Below are 14,990 nucleotides of genomic sequence, written 5' to 3'. Positions count from 1 at the left end.
CTAACCTATAAAGATAGGTTAGGTTAGGTAGGGTTGGTTAGGTTCGGTCATATATCTACGTTAATTTTACCTTCAATAAAAAAAAATTGACCTCATACATAATGAAATGGGTAGCTTTATCATTTCATAAGAAAAAAATTAAAGAAAATATATTAATTCAGGAAAACTTGGCTTATTAGGCAAATCGAGCCATGCATAGTAGGCTGAGAAGTGCGTTCTGGCTACTAGGTACGACATTTTTAGTTACAAAAATACTGTTGGTAAACTATTAATTAGAAAAGCCCTCGTAGTGATAATTGTGTCATTTATAAAATACCTCGTAAAAAACTGCAATAGGTTCTATGTTGGGGAAACATCTAAAGATTTGAAATGTAGAATTTCGCAACATAAATACTCTGTAAGACATGGCCAATTGTCTAATGCTTTGTTTGTTCATTTGTCAGAAAATTCTCACTAAATTGATTGGATGATGGCTTCCTCAATAACGAATTGTAAAATTACTTTCAATAGGAATATAATTGATTCTGCTCTAGTACAGATTACAAAATAATGTAATTTGAACATTAACTGTGGTTTATATAACTTAGATCCATCTTTGGGGAGCCGGTCGGCCGAGCGGACAGCACGCGGGACTTGTGATCCTGTGGTCCTGGGTTCGATCCCAGGCGCCGGCGAGAAACAATGGGCAGAGTTTCTTTCACCCTATACCCCTGTTACCTAGCAGTAAAATAGGTACCTGGGTGTTAGTCAGCTGTCACGGGCTGCTTCCTGGGGGTGGAGGCCTGGTCGCGGACCGGGCCGCGGGGACACTAAAAGCCCCGAAATCATCTCAAGATTGATCGATCAATTAGAGGGCGATTTGAGTATGATCATTGATAGACATTTGTCTCACTAATTCATTGTTAATATTTACTATTTTATGCTATTATTATCCATGTGTGGGCCTATTGATGCAAGATCTTATTATATGGGGCCCATAACCAATAGTGGGTAAAAATGGGAGTTGCCTCAAATGGGCCAATAGGCCTTCTGCAGTTACTAAGCGGCTCTTATTTATATCCATCTAATTCCCATTTATTTTTAATTGTACCTCACTTCACTTCACCTCTCTCTCCTACCTATATATTTGTGCAATACTTGACTTATATATCATTCCTTCTGAAGATGTATTAATATACGAAAGTAATTAAGGAAATTCCTGTTTCAATTCTCCTCCGTGGTCTGACACTGTCACATTTTTCATCACGCGTTAATTTTCGAGATTTACACACACACACACACACACACACACACACACACACACACACACACACACACACACACACACATATATATATATATATATATATATATATATATATATATATATATATATATATATATATATATATATATATATATATATATATATATATATATATATATTATTAAATATGACCGAAAAAGTAAGATTAATAATTCTAACACGAATTTTCTCAATCTTTCGTACATTTCTTTTCACTGTTGGAGGTAATTCAAAAATCAATTCTCCAAAATTCATTTTTATTTCTAGTTTTTTTGTTACTAGAAATAAAAATGAATTTTGGAGAATTGATACAGGAAAGACTGCTACCAAAATATATATATATATATATATATATATATATATATATATATATATATATATATATATATATATATACCATTTTCTAGTACAATAATTTTTGCCTTAGGTTGAGTATTCGTCAAAACGCGACGTAGATGGTATGCCAGTAAACCCCTGGAAGAATGGCCAACAGTTGGTATGGGACTCCACGTCCCATACCAACACCATACCAGGTGTATCAACCCTGGCTAACGCCTACATTGTCCAACAAATGGCAACTAAAGTTCAACCCGAATAAATGTTAGATAAGGTAACTAGGCGGTGGAAACAGGAGGCCAGACACAGGATACAGAATAGCAGATGAAGTCCTTAATGAAACGGACAGAGAGAAAGATCTAGGAGTTGATATCACACCAAACCTGTCTCCTGAAGCCCACATAAAGAGAATAACGTCTGCGGCATATGCGAGGCTGGCTAACATCAGAACAGCCTTCAGGAACCTGTGTAAGGAATCATTCAGAATCTTGTACAACACATATGTAAGACCAATCCTGAAGTATGCGGCCCCAGCATGGAGCCCGTACCTTGTCAAACACAAGACGAAGCTGGAAAAACTTCATAGATATGCCACTAGGCTAGTCCCAGAACTAAGAGGCATGAGATACGAGGAAAGGCTGTATGAAATGTATCTTACGACACTGGAAGACAGAAGAGTAGGGAGAGACATGATCACTGCCCACAAAATTCTCAAAAGAATTGACAGGGTAGATAAGAATAAACAGTTTAATACGAGTGGTACGCGAACAATGGGACACAGGTCAATAATGTGAACCCAAATGGCCCATAGTCCCTATGGCTCTATGTTAGAAAGAACTTTTTCAGTGTCAGAGTAGTTAACAGATGGAATGCATTAGGCAGTGATGTGGTGGCAGCAGACTCCATACACAGTTTCACATCTTGATATGATAGAGCCCTGTAGGCTCAGGAATCTGAACACCAGTTGAATGACAGTTGAGAGGCGGGACGAAAGAGCCAGAACTCAACCCCCGCAAGCACAACTAGGTGAGTACAACTAGGTGAGTAGATTGAATTCACTGTTGCACAACCAGGTGGCGCTGTCACCCACAGGGAAGCAGCCAAATCCCGTAAGTAGAGAGAACTGGATCACCACTACAATTTTGTCCCAATTGCTTCTGAGACACTCGGCTCCTGGGGTAAGAGTGCCACCAGTTTTGTGAAGGAACTGGGTTCTAGACTAATTGAAACAACAAGACACCCTAGAGCTTCCAGCTTCCTTTTCCAGCGTCTCAGCGTGGTGATACAGAAGGAAAATTCACACTGCATTCAGGGTTCCTGCCCGCCATCTGAGGAGCTGGAGGAACTCGACAACTTATGATAATCATCTTTATACCTTATATGTAACTCCTTTTTTGTAACAAAGTTTAAATAAAACAGATATATATATATATATATATATATATATATATATATATATATATATATATATATATATATATATATATATATATATATATGTCGTACCTAATAGCCAGAACGCACTTCTCAGCCTACTATTCAAAGCCCGATTTGCCTAATAAGCCAAGTTTTCATGAATTAATGTTTTTTCGTCTACCTAACCTACCTAACCTAACCTAACCTAGCTTTTTTTGGCTACCTAACCTAACCTTACCTATAAATATAGGTTAGGTTAGGTTAGGTAGGGTTGGTTAGGTTCGGTCATATATCTACGTTAATTTTAACTCCAATAAAAAAAAATTGACCTCATACAGAGAAAAGGGTTGCTTTATCATTTCATAAGAAAAAAATTATAGTAAATATATTAATTCAGGAAAACTTGGCTTATTAGGCAAATCGGGCCTTGAATAGTAGGCTGAGAAGGGAGTTCTGGCTACTAGGTACGACATATATATATATATATATATATATATATATATATATATATATATATATATGCACATATAGAGAGAGAAACAGAGAGGCAGGAACACAATACGTGTGTGTGTGGTGGTTGAGCCCTGGAGACATTTAGTACCACTAATCAGGCTGTTTATATCTATCTCAGGCAATACTCCGTGGACGGACTGATAACATGAAATAATTGCGACCCACAGTCAGGTGGTTAACATATGTGCTGGGGATATGTGAGTGACACCAGCCTGGCCCACCACCTCACTACTCCTACACCTCTCACATAACACACAAAATCCCGTCTTCAAACGGCAAGGACAGAACCTCCTCGCTGACACCATTCTTGACAGGACAGAACCTCCTCGCTGACACCATTCTTGACAGGACAGAACCTCCTCGCTGACACCATTCTTGACAGGACAGAACCTCCTCGTTGACACCATTCTTGACAGGACAGAACCTCCTCGCTGACACCATTCTTGACAGGACAGAACCTGCTCGCTGACACCATTCTTAACAGGACAGAACCTGCTCGCTGACACCATTCTTGACAGGACAGAACCTGCTCGCTGACACCATTCTTGACAGGACAGAACCTGCTCGCTGACACCATTCTTAACAGGACAGAACCTGCTCGCTGACACCATTCTTGACAGGACAGAACCTGCTCGCTGACACCATTCTTAACAGGACAGAACCTGCTCGCTGACACCATTCTTGACAGGACAGAACCTGCTCGCTGACACCATTCTTGACAGGACAGAACCTGCTCGCTGACACCATTCTTGACAGGACAGAACCTGCTCGCTGACACCATTCTTGACAGTGTTGACGGCGCCCCACCTACTGGTCGGGGGCTATTATAGAGAACAGCACAATATTGTTTGTAATAACCAGGACACTTGACACTCTTGACCTGACCTTAAGATAGTCACTGACCGGAGTTGTTGTCTTAGATGTAGTTACTATGAACGAAGTGTCCATCTAGCACGGGCTTATAGTGAGCCCGTAAACAGTGATGTAAAGTGTCTGACCTTAAATATCACCAGTAACGTTATCCACCTGACCTTAAATATCACCAGTAACGTTATCCACCTGACCTTAAATATCACCAGTAACGTTATCCACCTGACCTTAAATATCACCAGTAACGTTATCCACCTGACCTGAAATATCGTCAGTAACGTTATCCACCTGACCTTAAATATCACCAGTAACGTTATCCACCTGACCTTAAATATCACCAGTAACGTTATCCACCTGACCTTAAATATCACCAGTAACGTTATCCACCTGACCTTAAATATCACCAGTAACGTTATCCACCTGACCTTAAATATCACCAGTAACGTTATCCACCTGACCTTAAATATCACCAGTAACGTTATCCACCTGACCTTAAATATCACCAGTAACGTTATCCACCTGACCTTAAATATCACCAGTAACGTTATCCACCTGACCTTAAATATCACCAGTAACGTTATCCACCTGACCTTAAATATCACCAGTAACGTTATCCACCTGACCTTAAATATCACCAGTAACGTTATCCACCTGACCTTAAATATCACCAGTAACGTTATCCACCTGACCTGAAATATCGGCAGCCATTCAGATGGTGAAGGGGCCGCCTGGGACCAGTGGACCTTGGGGTGCCTCGCCTCCATACACCGACAGTTCTCACTACAAATGTTGTGAGAAGGTCGGCTGTGTGTGTGTGTGTGTGTGTGTGTGTGTGTGTGTGTGTGTGTGTGTGTGTGTGTGTGTGTGTGTGTATGTGTGTGTGTGTGTGTGTGTGTGTGTGTGTGTGTGTGTGTGTGTGTGTGTGTGTGTGTGTGTGTATGTGTGTGTGTGTGTGTGTGTGTGTGTGTGTGTGTGTGTGTGTGTGTGTGTGTGTGTGTGTGTGTGTGTGTATGTGTGTGTGTGTGTGTGTGTGTGTGTGTGTGTGTGTGTGTGTGTGTGTGTGTGTGTGTGTGTGTGTGTGTGTGTGTGTGTGTGTGTGTGTGTGTGTGTGTGTGTGCGTGTGTGTGTGTGTGAGCGTGGCGGCCAGGGGAGGGCGGCCCGCGCTGGGGAGAGGCGCAGCGCACCGGAGGTCTCCTTATGACTTGTGGAGCCTTGATTGGTATTCGGGCGCGGGCCGTATGTATAGATCATGTCTCCCCTCAACCAGCAGTGTCCTGTACACGCTCCTGCTCTCATTCACCCCACCCGCACACACCCACCCACACCCTCGCCCGCACACACCCACCCACACCCTCGCCCGCACACACCCACCCACACCCTCGCCCGCACACACCCACCCACACCCTCGCCCGCACACACCCACCCACACCCTCGCCCGCACACACCCACCCACACCCTCGCCCGCACACACCCACCCACACCCTCGCCCGCACACACCCACCCACACCCTCGCCCGCACACACCCACCCACACCCTCGCCCGCACACACCCACACACACACTCGCCCGCACACACACTCACCACAACGCACCAAGAGGCCCGGGTAACTGCGTATGATCGACGGGATGGAGCGTCCCCCCCCCCCCCCCGCCGAGGACAGACGACACGTCAGCAACAATCAACAATCACAGCTCTTCCCCCACAATCACCAATATTCATCACTCATAATTATGAACCAGAAACCGCAGGTAAAACGCGAAAACCAACTCCGCCAATTTCCGTGATTTGGAGCGGATTGTCCGGTGGTGGAGGCCTGGAGGACACTGTATGATCCACGCCGGTGGTGGAGGCCTGGAGGACACTGTATGATCCACGCCGGTGGTGGAGGCCTGGAGGACACTGTATGATCCACGCCGGTGGTGGAGGCCTGGAGGACACTGTATGATCCACGCTGGTGGTGGAGGCCAGGAGAACACTGTATGATCCACGCCGGTGGTGGAGGCCAGGAGAACACTGTATGATCCACGCCGGTGGTGGAGGCCAGGAGAACACTGTATGATCCACGCCGGTGGTGGAGGCCAGGAGAACACTGTATGATCCACGCCGGTGGTGGAGGCCAGGAGAACACTGTATGATCCACGCCGGTGGTGGAGGCCAGGAGAACACTGTATGATCCACGCCGGTGGTGGAGGCCAGGAGAACACTGTATGATCCACGCCGGTGGTGGAGGCCTGGAGAACACTGTATGATCCACGCCGGTGGTGGAGGCCAGGAGAACACTGTATGATCCACGCCGGTGGTGGAGGCCTGGAGAACACTGTATGATCCACGCCGGTGGTGGAGGCCAGGAGAACACTGTATGATCCACGCCGGTGGTGGAGGCCAGGAGAACACTGTATGATCCACGCCGGTGGTGGAGGCCAGGAGAACACTGTATGATCCACGCCGGTGGTGGAGGCCTGGAGAACACTGTATGATCCACGCCGGTGGTGGAGGCCAGGAGAACACTGTATGATCCACGCCGGTGGTGGAGGCCAGGAGAACACTGTATGATCCACGCCGGTGGTGGAGGCCTGGAGAACACTGTATGATCCACGCCGGTGGTGGAGGCCTGGAGAACACTGTATGATCCACGCCGGTGGTGGAGGCCAGGAGAACACTGTATGATCCACGCCGGTGGTGGAGGCCAGGAGAACACTGTATGATCCACGCCGGTGGTGGAGGCCTGGAGAACACTGTATGATCCACGCCGGTGGTGGAGGCCTGGAGAACACTGTATGATCCACGCCGGTGGTGGAGGCCTGGAGAACACTGTATGATCCACGCCGGTGGTGGAGGCCTGGAGAACACTGTATGATCCACGCCGGTGGTGGAGGCCTGGAGAACACTGTATGATCCACGCCGGTGGTGGAGGCCTGGAGAACACTGTATGATCCACGCCGGTGGTGGAGGCCTGGAGAACACTGTATGATCCACGCCGGTGGTGGAGGCCTGGAGAACACTGTATGATCCACGCCGGTGGTGGAGGCCTGGAGAACACTGTATGATCCACGCCGGTGGTGGAGGCCTGGAGAACACTGTATGATCCACGCCGGTGGTGGAGGCCTGGAGAACACTGTATGATCCACGCCGGTGGTGGAGGCCTGGAGAACACTGTATGATCCACGCCGGTGGTGGAGGCCTGGAGAACACTGTATGATCCACGCCGGTGGTGGAGGCCTGGAGAACACTGTATGATCCACGCCGGTGGTGGAGGCCTGGAGAACACTGTATGATCCACGCCGGTGGTGGAGGCCTGGAGAACACTGTATGATCCACGCCGGTGGTGGAGGCCTGGAGAACACTGTATGATCCACGCCGGTGGTGGAGGCCTGGAGAACACTGTATGATCCACGCCGGTGGTGGAGGCCTGGAGAACACTGTATGATCCACGCCGGTGGTGGAGGCCTGGAGAACACTGTATGATCCACGCCGGTGGTGGAGGCCTGGAGAACACTGTATGATCCACGCCGGTGGTGGAGGCCTGGAGAACACTGCATGATCCACGCCGGTGGTGGAGGCCAGGAGAACACTGTATGATCCACGCCGGTGGTGGAGGCCTGGAGAACACTGTATGATCCACGCCGGTGGTGGAGGCCAGAAGAACACTGTATGATCCACGCCGGTGGTGGAGGCCAGGAGAACACTGTATGATCCACGCCGGTGGTGGAGGCCAGGAGAACACTGTATGATCCACGCTGGTGCTGGAGGCCAGGAGAACACTGTATGATCCACGCTGGTGGTGGAGGCCAGGAGAACACTGCATGATCCACGCTGGTGGTGGAGGCCAGGAAAACACTATATGATCCACGCTGGTGGTGGAGGCCAGGAGAACACTAAGATCCACGCCGGTGGTGGAGGCCAGGAGAACACTAAGATCCACGCCGGTGGTGGAGGCCAGGAGAACACTGCATGATCCACGCCGGTGGTGGAGGCCAGGAGAACACTGCATGATCCACGCCGGTGGTGGAGGCCAGGAGAACACTGTATGATCCACGCCGGTGGTGGAGGCCAGGAGAACACTGTATGATCCACGCTGGTGGTGGAGGCCAGGAGAACACTGTATGATCCACGCCGGTGGTGGAGGCCAGGAGAACACTGCATGATCCACGCTGGTGGTGGAGGCCAGGAGAACACTGTATGATCCACGCTGGTGGTGGAGGCCAGGAGAACACTGCATGATCCACGCTGGTGGTGGAGGCCAGGAGAACACTATATGATCCACGCTGGTGGTGGAGGCCAGGAGAACACTAAGATCCACGCCGGTGGTGGAGGCCAGGAGAACACTAAGATCCACGCCGGTGGTGGAGGCCTGGAAAACAACACTGTATGATCCACGCCGGTGGTGAAGGGCTGGAGAACACTGCATGATCCACGCCGGTGGTGGAGGCCAGGAGAACACTGTATGATCCACGCCGGTGGTGGAGGCCAGGAGAACACAGTATGATCCACGCCGGTGGTGGAGGCCAGGAGAACACTGTATGATCCACGCCGGTGGTGGAGGCCTGGAGAACACTGTATGATCCACGCCGGTGGTGGAGGCCTGGAGAACACTGTATGATCCACGCCGGTGGTGGAGGCCAGGAGAACACTGTATGATCCACGCCGGTGGTGGAGGCCAGGAGAACACTGTATGATCCACGCCGGTGGTGGAGGCCAGGAGAACACTGCATGATCCACGCCGGTGGTGGAGGCCAGGAGAACACTGTATGATCCACGCCGGTGGTGGAGGCCTGGAGAACACTGTATGATCCACGCCGGTGGTGGAGGCCAGGAGAACACTGTATGATCCACGCCGGTGGTGGAGGCCAGGAGAACACTGTATGATCCACGCCGGTGGTGGAGGCCAGGAGAACACTGCATGATCCACGCCGGTGGTGGAGGCCAGGAGAACACTGTATGATCCACGCCGGTGGTGGAGGCCAGGAGAACACTGTATGATCCACGCCGGTGGTGGAGGCCAGGAGAACACTGTATGATCCACGCCGGTGGTGGAGGCCAGGAGAACACTGTATGATCCACGCCGGTGGTGGAGGCCAGGAGAACACTGTATGATCCACGCCGGTGGTGGAGGCCAGGAGAACACTGTATGATCCACGCCGGTGGTGGAGGCCAGGAGAACACTGCATGATCCACGCCGGTGGTGGAGGCCTGGAGAACACTGTATGATCCACGCCGGTGGTGGAGGCCTGGAGAACACTGTATGATCCACGCCGGTGGTGGAGGCCTGGAGAACACTGTATGATCCACGCCGGTGGTGGAGGCCAGGAGAACACTGCATGATCCACGCCGGTGGTGGAGGCCAGGAGAACACTGTATGATCCACGCTGGTGGTGGAGGCAGCTGGACTTACAGTAGTGCAGCAGGCAGCTGGACTTACAGTAGTGCACCAGGCAGCTGGACTTACAGTAGTGCAGCAGGCAGCTGGACTTACAGTAGTGCACCAGGCAGCTGGACTTACAGTAGTGCAGCAGGCAGCTGGACTTACAGTAGTGCACCAGGCAGCTGGACTTACAGTAGTGCAGCAGGCAGCTGGACTTACAGTAGTGCACCAGGCAGCTGGACTTACAGTAGTGCACCAGGCAGCTGGACTTACAGTAGTGCAGCAGGCAGCTGGACTTACAGTAGTGCACCAGGCAGCTGGACTTACAGTAGTGCACCAGGCAGCTGGACTTACAGTAGTGCACCAGGCAGCTGGACTTACAGTAGTGCACCAGGCAGCTGGACTTACAGTAGTGCACCAGGCAGCTGGACTTACAGTAGTGCACCAGGCAGCTGGACTTACAGTAGTGCACCAGGCAGCTGGACTTACAGTAGTGCACCAGGCAGCTGGACTTACAGTAGTGCACCAGGCAGCTGGACTTACAGTAGTGCACCAGGCAGCTGGACTTACAGTAGTGCACCAGGCAGCTGGAAGTCACCAAAACATCGGGTTAATGTTACTATGTGGCGGCAACGGACCAATTATTATGGACAATTCCCTTAGACTTTACCACGTGGCTCGCTGCTTACGATCTGGTTGAAGTCTCCAAGTGATACCGCTATTTAGACCAGCTCTCACCTCTCACTTCCCAGGCTTCATTAGGCATTCACCCTCTCTTGTTCAACACGGTTGTCTTTAATTACTGAACACTCAGTTGCCATGGTAAATGCTGCTACTTTGATGAGCATTAAGGAGGCTTCAAGTGTGAGAGTTTATGAAGACAGTATTGGAGTGTAGTGAGCCATGTGGTGGGTGTGGTGAGGGGCGGACGGTCACCGCCACACCTCACCTGGGTATCTACACACCTGCCTACACCCTCCCTACCACCTGTTTATGTAATCAAACTGAAAACATCGTCTTAGGAGCTGGATTTTATCACGAAAGCTTAAAGCGGACTTATCTGTGTGAGTGATCTGCGACTTATGTGGACACGTTGGCGAGATGCCTAAAGGAGTTGACGAAGGTGGAGGCTAGTGAGGGAGAGGGAGAGGGAGGAGGTGAGGGAGAGGGAGAGGGAGAGGGTGAGGGAGAGGGAGAGGGTGAGGGAGAGGGTGAGGGAGAGGGAGAGGGAGAGGGTGAGGGAGAGGGTGAGGGAGAGGGAGAGGGTGAGGGAGAGGGAGAGGGAGAGGGTGAGGGAGAGGGAGACGGAGAGGGTGAGGGAGAGGGAGAGGGTGAGGGAGAGGGAGAGGGAGAGGGTGAGGGAGAGGGAGAGGGTGAGGGAGAGGGAGAGGGTGAGGGAGAGGGAGAGGGTGAGGGAGAGGGAGTGGGGGGAGGTGTAAACACAGGAGAGGGAGGAAGACAAGTAGTGAAGGCATTAGTGAGGGAGAGATAGGGGGAAGAGAGTCAGGTGTAGAGGCGTGCAAGGTCATAGCCACATAGAGCGTGCCAGCGGCTCTTATAGAGCACATGTCAACACCGCACTCTATCAACACAGCCAGCCACCTTCATAATCATGATCCACATTACAGAAATACTGTAACAAAGGTGCATTTCAACATATAAATGACTACAGCATTGGCCTGCCCGCCAACCTGCAGCATGCGTCAGTTGGCGTCGCGGAGGTAGAGAGACGCAGCCCACACCGCTAAAACAGCACCGGTAACGAGGGTTAAAACACCTAACGCCTCGACTAATTGTGTGGCAACGTACACAAACACACAGGCGATAAATTCAGCGTGCCGGCGCTGTGTTTGGAATGGATTTTAAACAAACAGGGCGCGCTTTATCAAGTAATTAATGAAGAGGACGACGCAAAAAACAAGAGAGCCGAGCGTAATCGCATATTGTATGTAAAAGCACCTTTTCATATTTGGTTAACGGGGTTTCATGTGTGTGTGTGTGTACTCACCTAGTTGTGCTTGCGGGGGTTGAGCTCTAGCTCTTTGGTCCCGCCTCTCAACTGTCAATCAACTGGTGTACAGATTCCTAAGCCTACTGGACTCTATCATATCTACAATTGAAGCTGTGTATGGAGTCAGCCTCCACCACATCACTGCCTAATGCATTCTATTTGTCTACTACTCTAACACTGAAAAAGTTCTTTCTAACGTCCCTGTGGCTCATTTGGGCACTCAATTTCCACCTGTGTCCCCTAGTACGTGTGCCCCTTGTGTTAAATAGTCCCTTATGAATGTGTGTGTATGTGTGAAGGACACCTTCACGGTGTCAAGGTAAGGTGTGTACACCTGTGTGCATCCTTGTGAAGGATGTGTGTGCGTGCGTGGGTGCGTGCGTGTACAACCCACACACCCATATATCCTATGTAATCAATGCATCTTTCTCCATTATACTCAGAGACCCACATCACCCACAGTGGTCGTACGCCCTCACCCCTCACTCCCACACTCCCACACTCCCACACCCCCCACACTCCCACACCCCCCACACCAACACCCCACACCCCCACCCCCACACCCCCACCCCCACACGTAACAAACACCAATTTAGCCCGGTCTGAGCGGAAGCTCCATTTTCTGCAAGTCACTCTATTAACATGATAAATTACTGGGTGATAAAGGGGGGAGGGGAGGGAGCCCCGGGACACGCCGGGGAGTTCATCATACTCAAACACACATCACCAAAGGATAGTTCTAGTCTTTTTTCACTTGTAATTACTGCCAGGTAAAAGGCTTTATTTGTTTACTAGTAAGGCAGTCCTCTCTTGTCTCGCATCTTCATATTAGGCTTACAAGGCTAGGAGGAAGGTAATTATCAGGGGAAAGTGCCAGGCCATAACGACTATATAGCATTGGGAAGGGGTCAGGATAAGGATTTGGGATGGGACGGAGGGAAAGGAATGGTGCCCAACCACTTGGACGGTCGGGGATTGAACGCCGACCTGCATGAAGCGAGACCATCGCTCTACCGTCCAGCACAAGTGTTTTAAATGGTCTTACTCTATTGATGTATTACCATATGTGAGGGTGTTAGTACAGGTTAATGATGTGTTGATGTTAAGGAACTGGTCCGGAAGCTGACGAACATGACTATTACTTAACTACTCTCTCCTGAGAGTAGTTAAGACTGGTGAGTGCGGTCCACCACTGGTGAGTGCGGTCCACGACTGGTGAGTGCGGTCCACCACTGGTGAGTGCGGTCCACCACTGGTGAGTGCGGTCCACCACTGGTGAGTGCGGTCCACCACTGGTGAGTGCGGTCCACCACTGGTGAGTGCGGTCCACCACTGGTGAGTGCGGTCCACCACTGGTGAGTGAGCCACACATCCTCACTCGGGTAATGTCAGCCACAAAATAATACTGCAAATTCATTTTTATAAAAACATTTTGTTTGAAGCAATATTTTAGGAACGTTAAGCAACGTTGATAATGTACAAGGCTGCCTGTATACTCAGGTGAGTCAGGGTGAGTATGGTAAGAGGCAGCCTGTATACTCAGGTGAGTCAGGGTGAGTATGGTAAGAGGCAGCCTGTATACTCAGGTGAGTCAGGGTGAGTATGGTAAGAGGCAGCCTGTATACTCAGGTGAGTCAGGGTGAGTATGGTAAGAGGCAGCCTGTATACTCAGGTGAGTCAGGGTGAGTATGGTAAGAGGCAGCCTGTATACTCAGGTGAGTCAGGGTGAGTATGGTAAGAGGCTGCCTGTATACTCAGGTGAGTCAGGGTGAGTATGGTAAGAGGCTGCCTGTATAATCAGGTGAGTCAGGGTGAGTATGGAAGAGGCAGCCTGTATAATCAGGTGAGTCAGGGTGAGTATGGAAGAGGCAGCCTGTATAATCAGGTGAGTCAGGGTGAGTATGGAAGAGGCAACCTGTATAATCAGGTGAGTCAGGGTGAGTATATTGACAGACAGGATAACATGGCCAGCATAGGGGACGTTGGCAAATATAAGACCATCGTTTAGACATTCTTAGTCTAAGAACTAAGAGGTAAGGTGGCAGAGCTAAGAGGGTTAAGCTACGAAGACAGGCTAATGGTAAGAAATCTCACAACCCTAGAGGATAGAAGGAACAGAGGAGATATGATCACAACATACAAGATACTGAGGGGAATAGATCAGAAGGACAAGGATAGTCTCTTATGATCCAGAGAATGGCGGACAAGAGGACCCTGCAATAAGGTGCAGCCGCATATGAGCCGAAGGGATGTTACAAGTACCGGTACCCTGTACGGGAGGTCAACAAGTACCGGTACCCTGTACGGGAGGTCAACAAGTACCGGTACCCTGTACGGGAGGTCAACAAGTACCGGTACCCTGTACGGGAGGTCAACAAGTACCGGTACCCTGTACGGGAGGTCAACAAGTACCGGTACCCTGTACGGGAGGTCAACAAGTACCGGTACCCAGTACGGGAGGTCAACAAGTACCGGTACCCTGTATGGGAGGTCAACAAGTACCGGTACCCTATACGGGAGGTCAACAAGTACCGGTACCCTGTACGGGGGGGTCAACAAGTACCGGTACCCTGTACGGGAGGTCAACAAGTACCGGTACCCTGTACGGGAGGTCAACAAGTACCGGTACCCTGTACGGGAGGTCAACAAGTACCGCGGTACCCTGTACGGGAGGTTAACAAGTACCGGTACCCTGTACGGGAGGTCAACAAGTACCGGTACCCTGTACGGGGGGTCAACAAGTACTGGTACCCTGTACGGAAGGTCAACAAGTACCGGTACCCTGTACGAGAGGTCAACAAGTACCGGTACCCTGTACGGGATGTCAACAAGTATCGGTACCCTGTACGGGAGGTCAACAAGTACCGGTACCCTGTACGAGAGGTCAACAAGTACCGGTACCCTGTACGAGAGGTCAACAAGTACCGGTACCCTGTACGGAAGGTCAACAAGTACCGGTACCCTGTACGGGAGGTCAACAAGTACCGGTACCCTGTACGGGAGGTCAACACGTACCGGTACCCTGTACGGAAGGTCAACAAGTACCGGTACCCTGTACGGGGGGTCAACAAGTATCGGTACCCTGTACAGAAGGTCAACAAGTGGCATGCTATAGCAGCAGAAGTTGTGGAAGCCACCTCCTCCATCCACCACTTTAAGGCCACAAGCGACCAAGAACAGTAAAGTCATAAAGTCCA

At 50.1% G+C, this 14,990-nt stretch overlaps 2 protein-coding genes across 2 annotated transcripts in view; one reads left to right on the top strand and one right to left on the bottom strand.

Moving 5' to 3' along the window:
• LOC123769479 (extracellular serine/threonine protein kinase four-jointed-like) overlaps window positions 1–14,990 on the bottom strand; it is a 119,908-nt gene that overhangs the window by 86,837 nt on the left and 18,081 nt on the right. The gene's annotated exons all lie outside the window — the stretch shown is intronic.
• On the top strand, window positions 10,602–14,976 carry LOC138354538 (uncharacterized). Its single transcript, XM_069308899.1, has 2 exons — window positions 10,602–10,665; window positions 14,018–14,976. The coding sequence occupies exons 1-2, from the start codon at window positions 10,602–10,604 to the stop codon at window positions 14,974–14,976; spliced, it is 1,023 nt and encodes a 340-aa protein (XP_069165000.1).

Source organism: Procambarus clarkii, chromosome 63, assembly GCF_040958095.1.
Source record: "Procambarus clarkii isolate CNS0578487 chromosome 63, FALCON_Pclarkii_2.0, whole genome shotgun sequence".
Taxonomy (NCBI): Eukaryota; Metazoa; Arthropoda; class Malacostraca; order Decapoda; family Cambaridae; genus Procambarus; species Procambarus clarkii.
The sequence above is the reverse complement of the archived record's forward strand: the minus strand, read 5'-3'. Positions and strand labels throughout refer to the sequence as shown.

Bases quoted from the DNA above. Each gene is read 5' to 3' on its own strand.
- LOC138354538 (XM_069308899.1), top strand. From the start codon at position 10,602: ATGGTAAATGCTGCTACTTTGATGAGCATTAAGGAGGCTTCAAGTGTG. The intron at 10,666-14,017 runs GTATTGGAGTGT...CCCTGCAATAAG, and splicing joins TGTGAGAGTTTATGAAGACA to GTGCAGCCGCATATGAGCCG.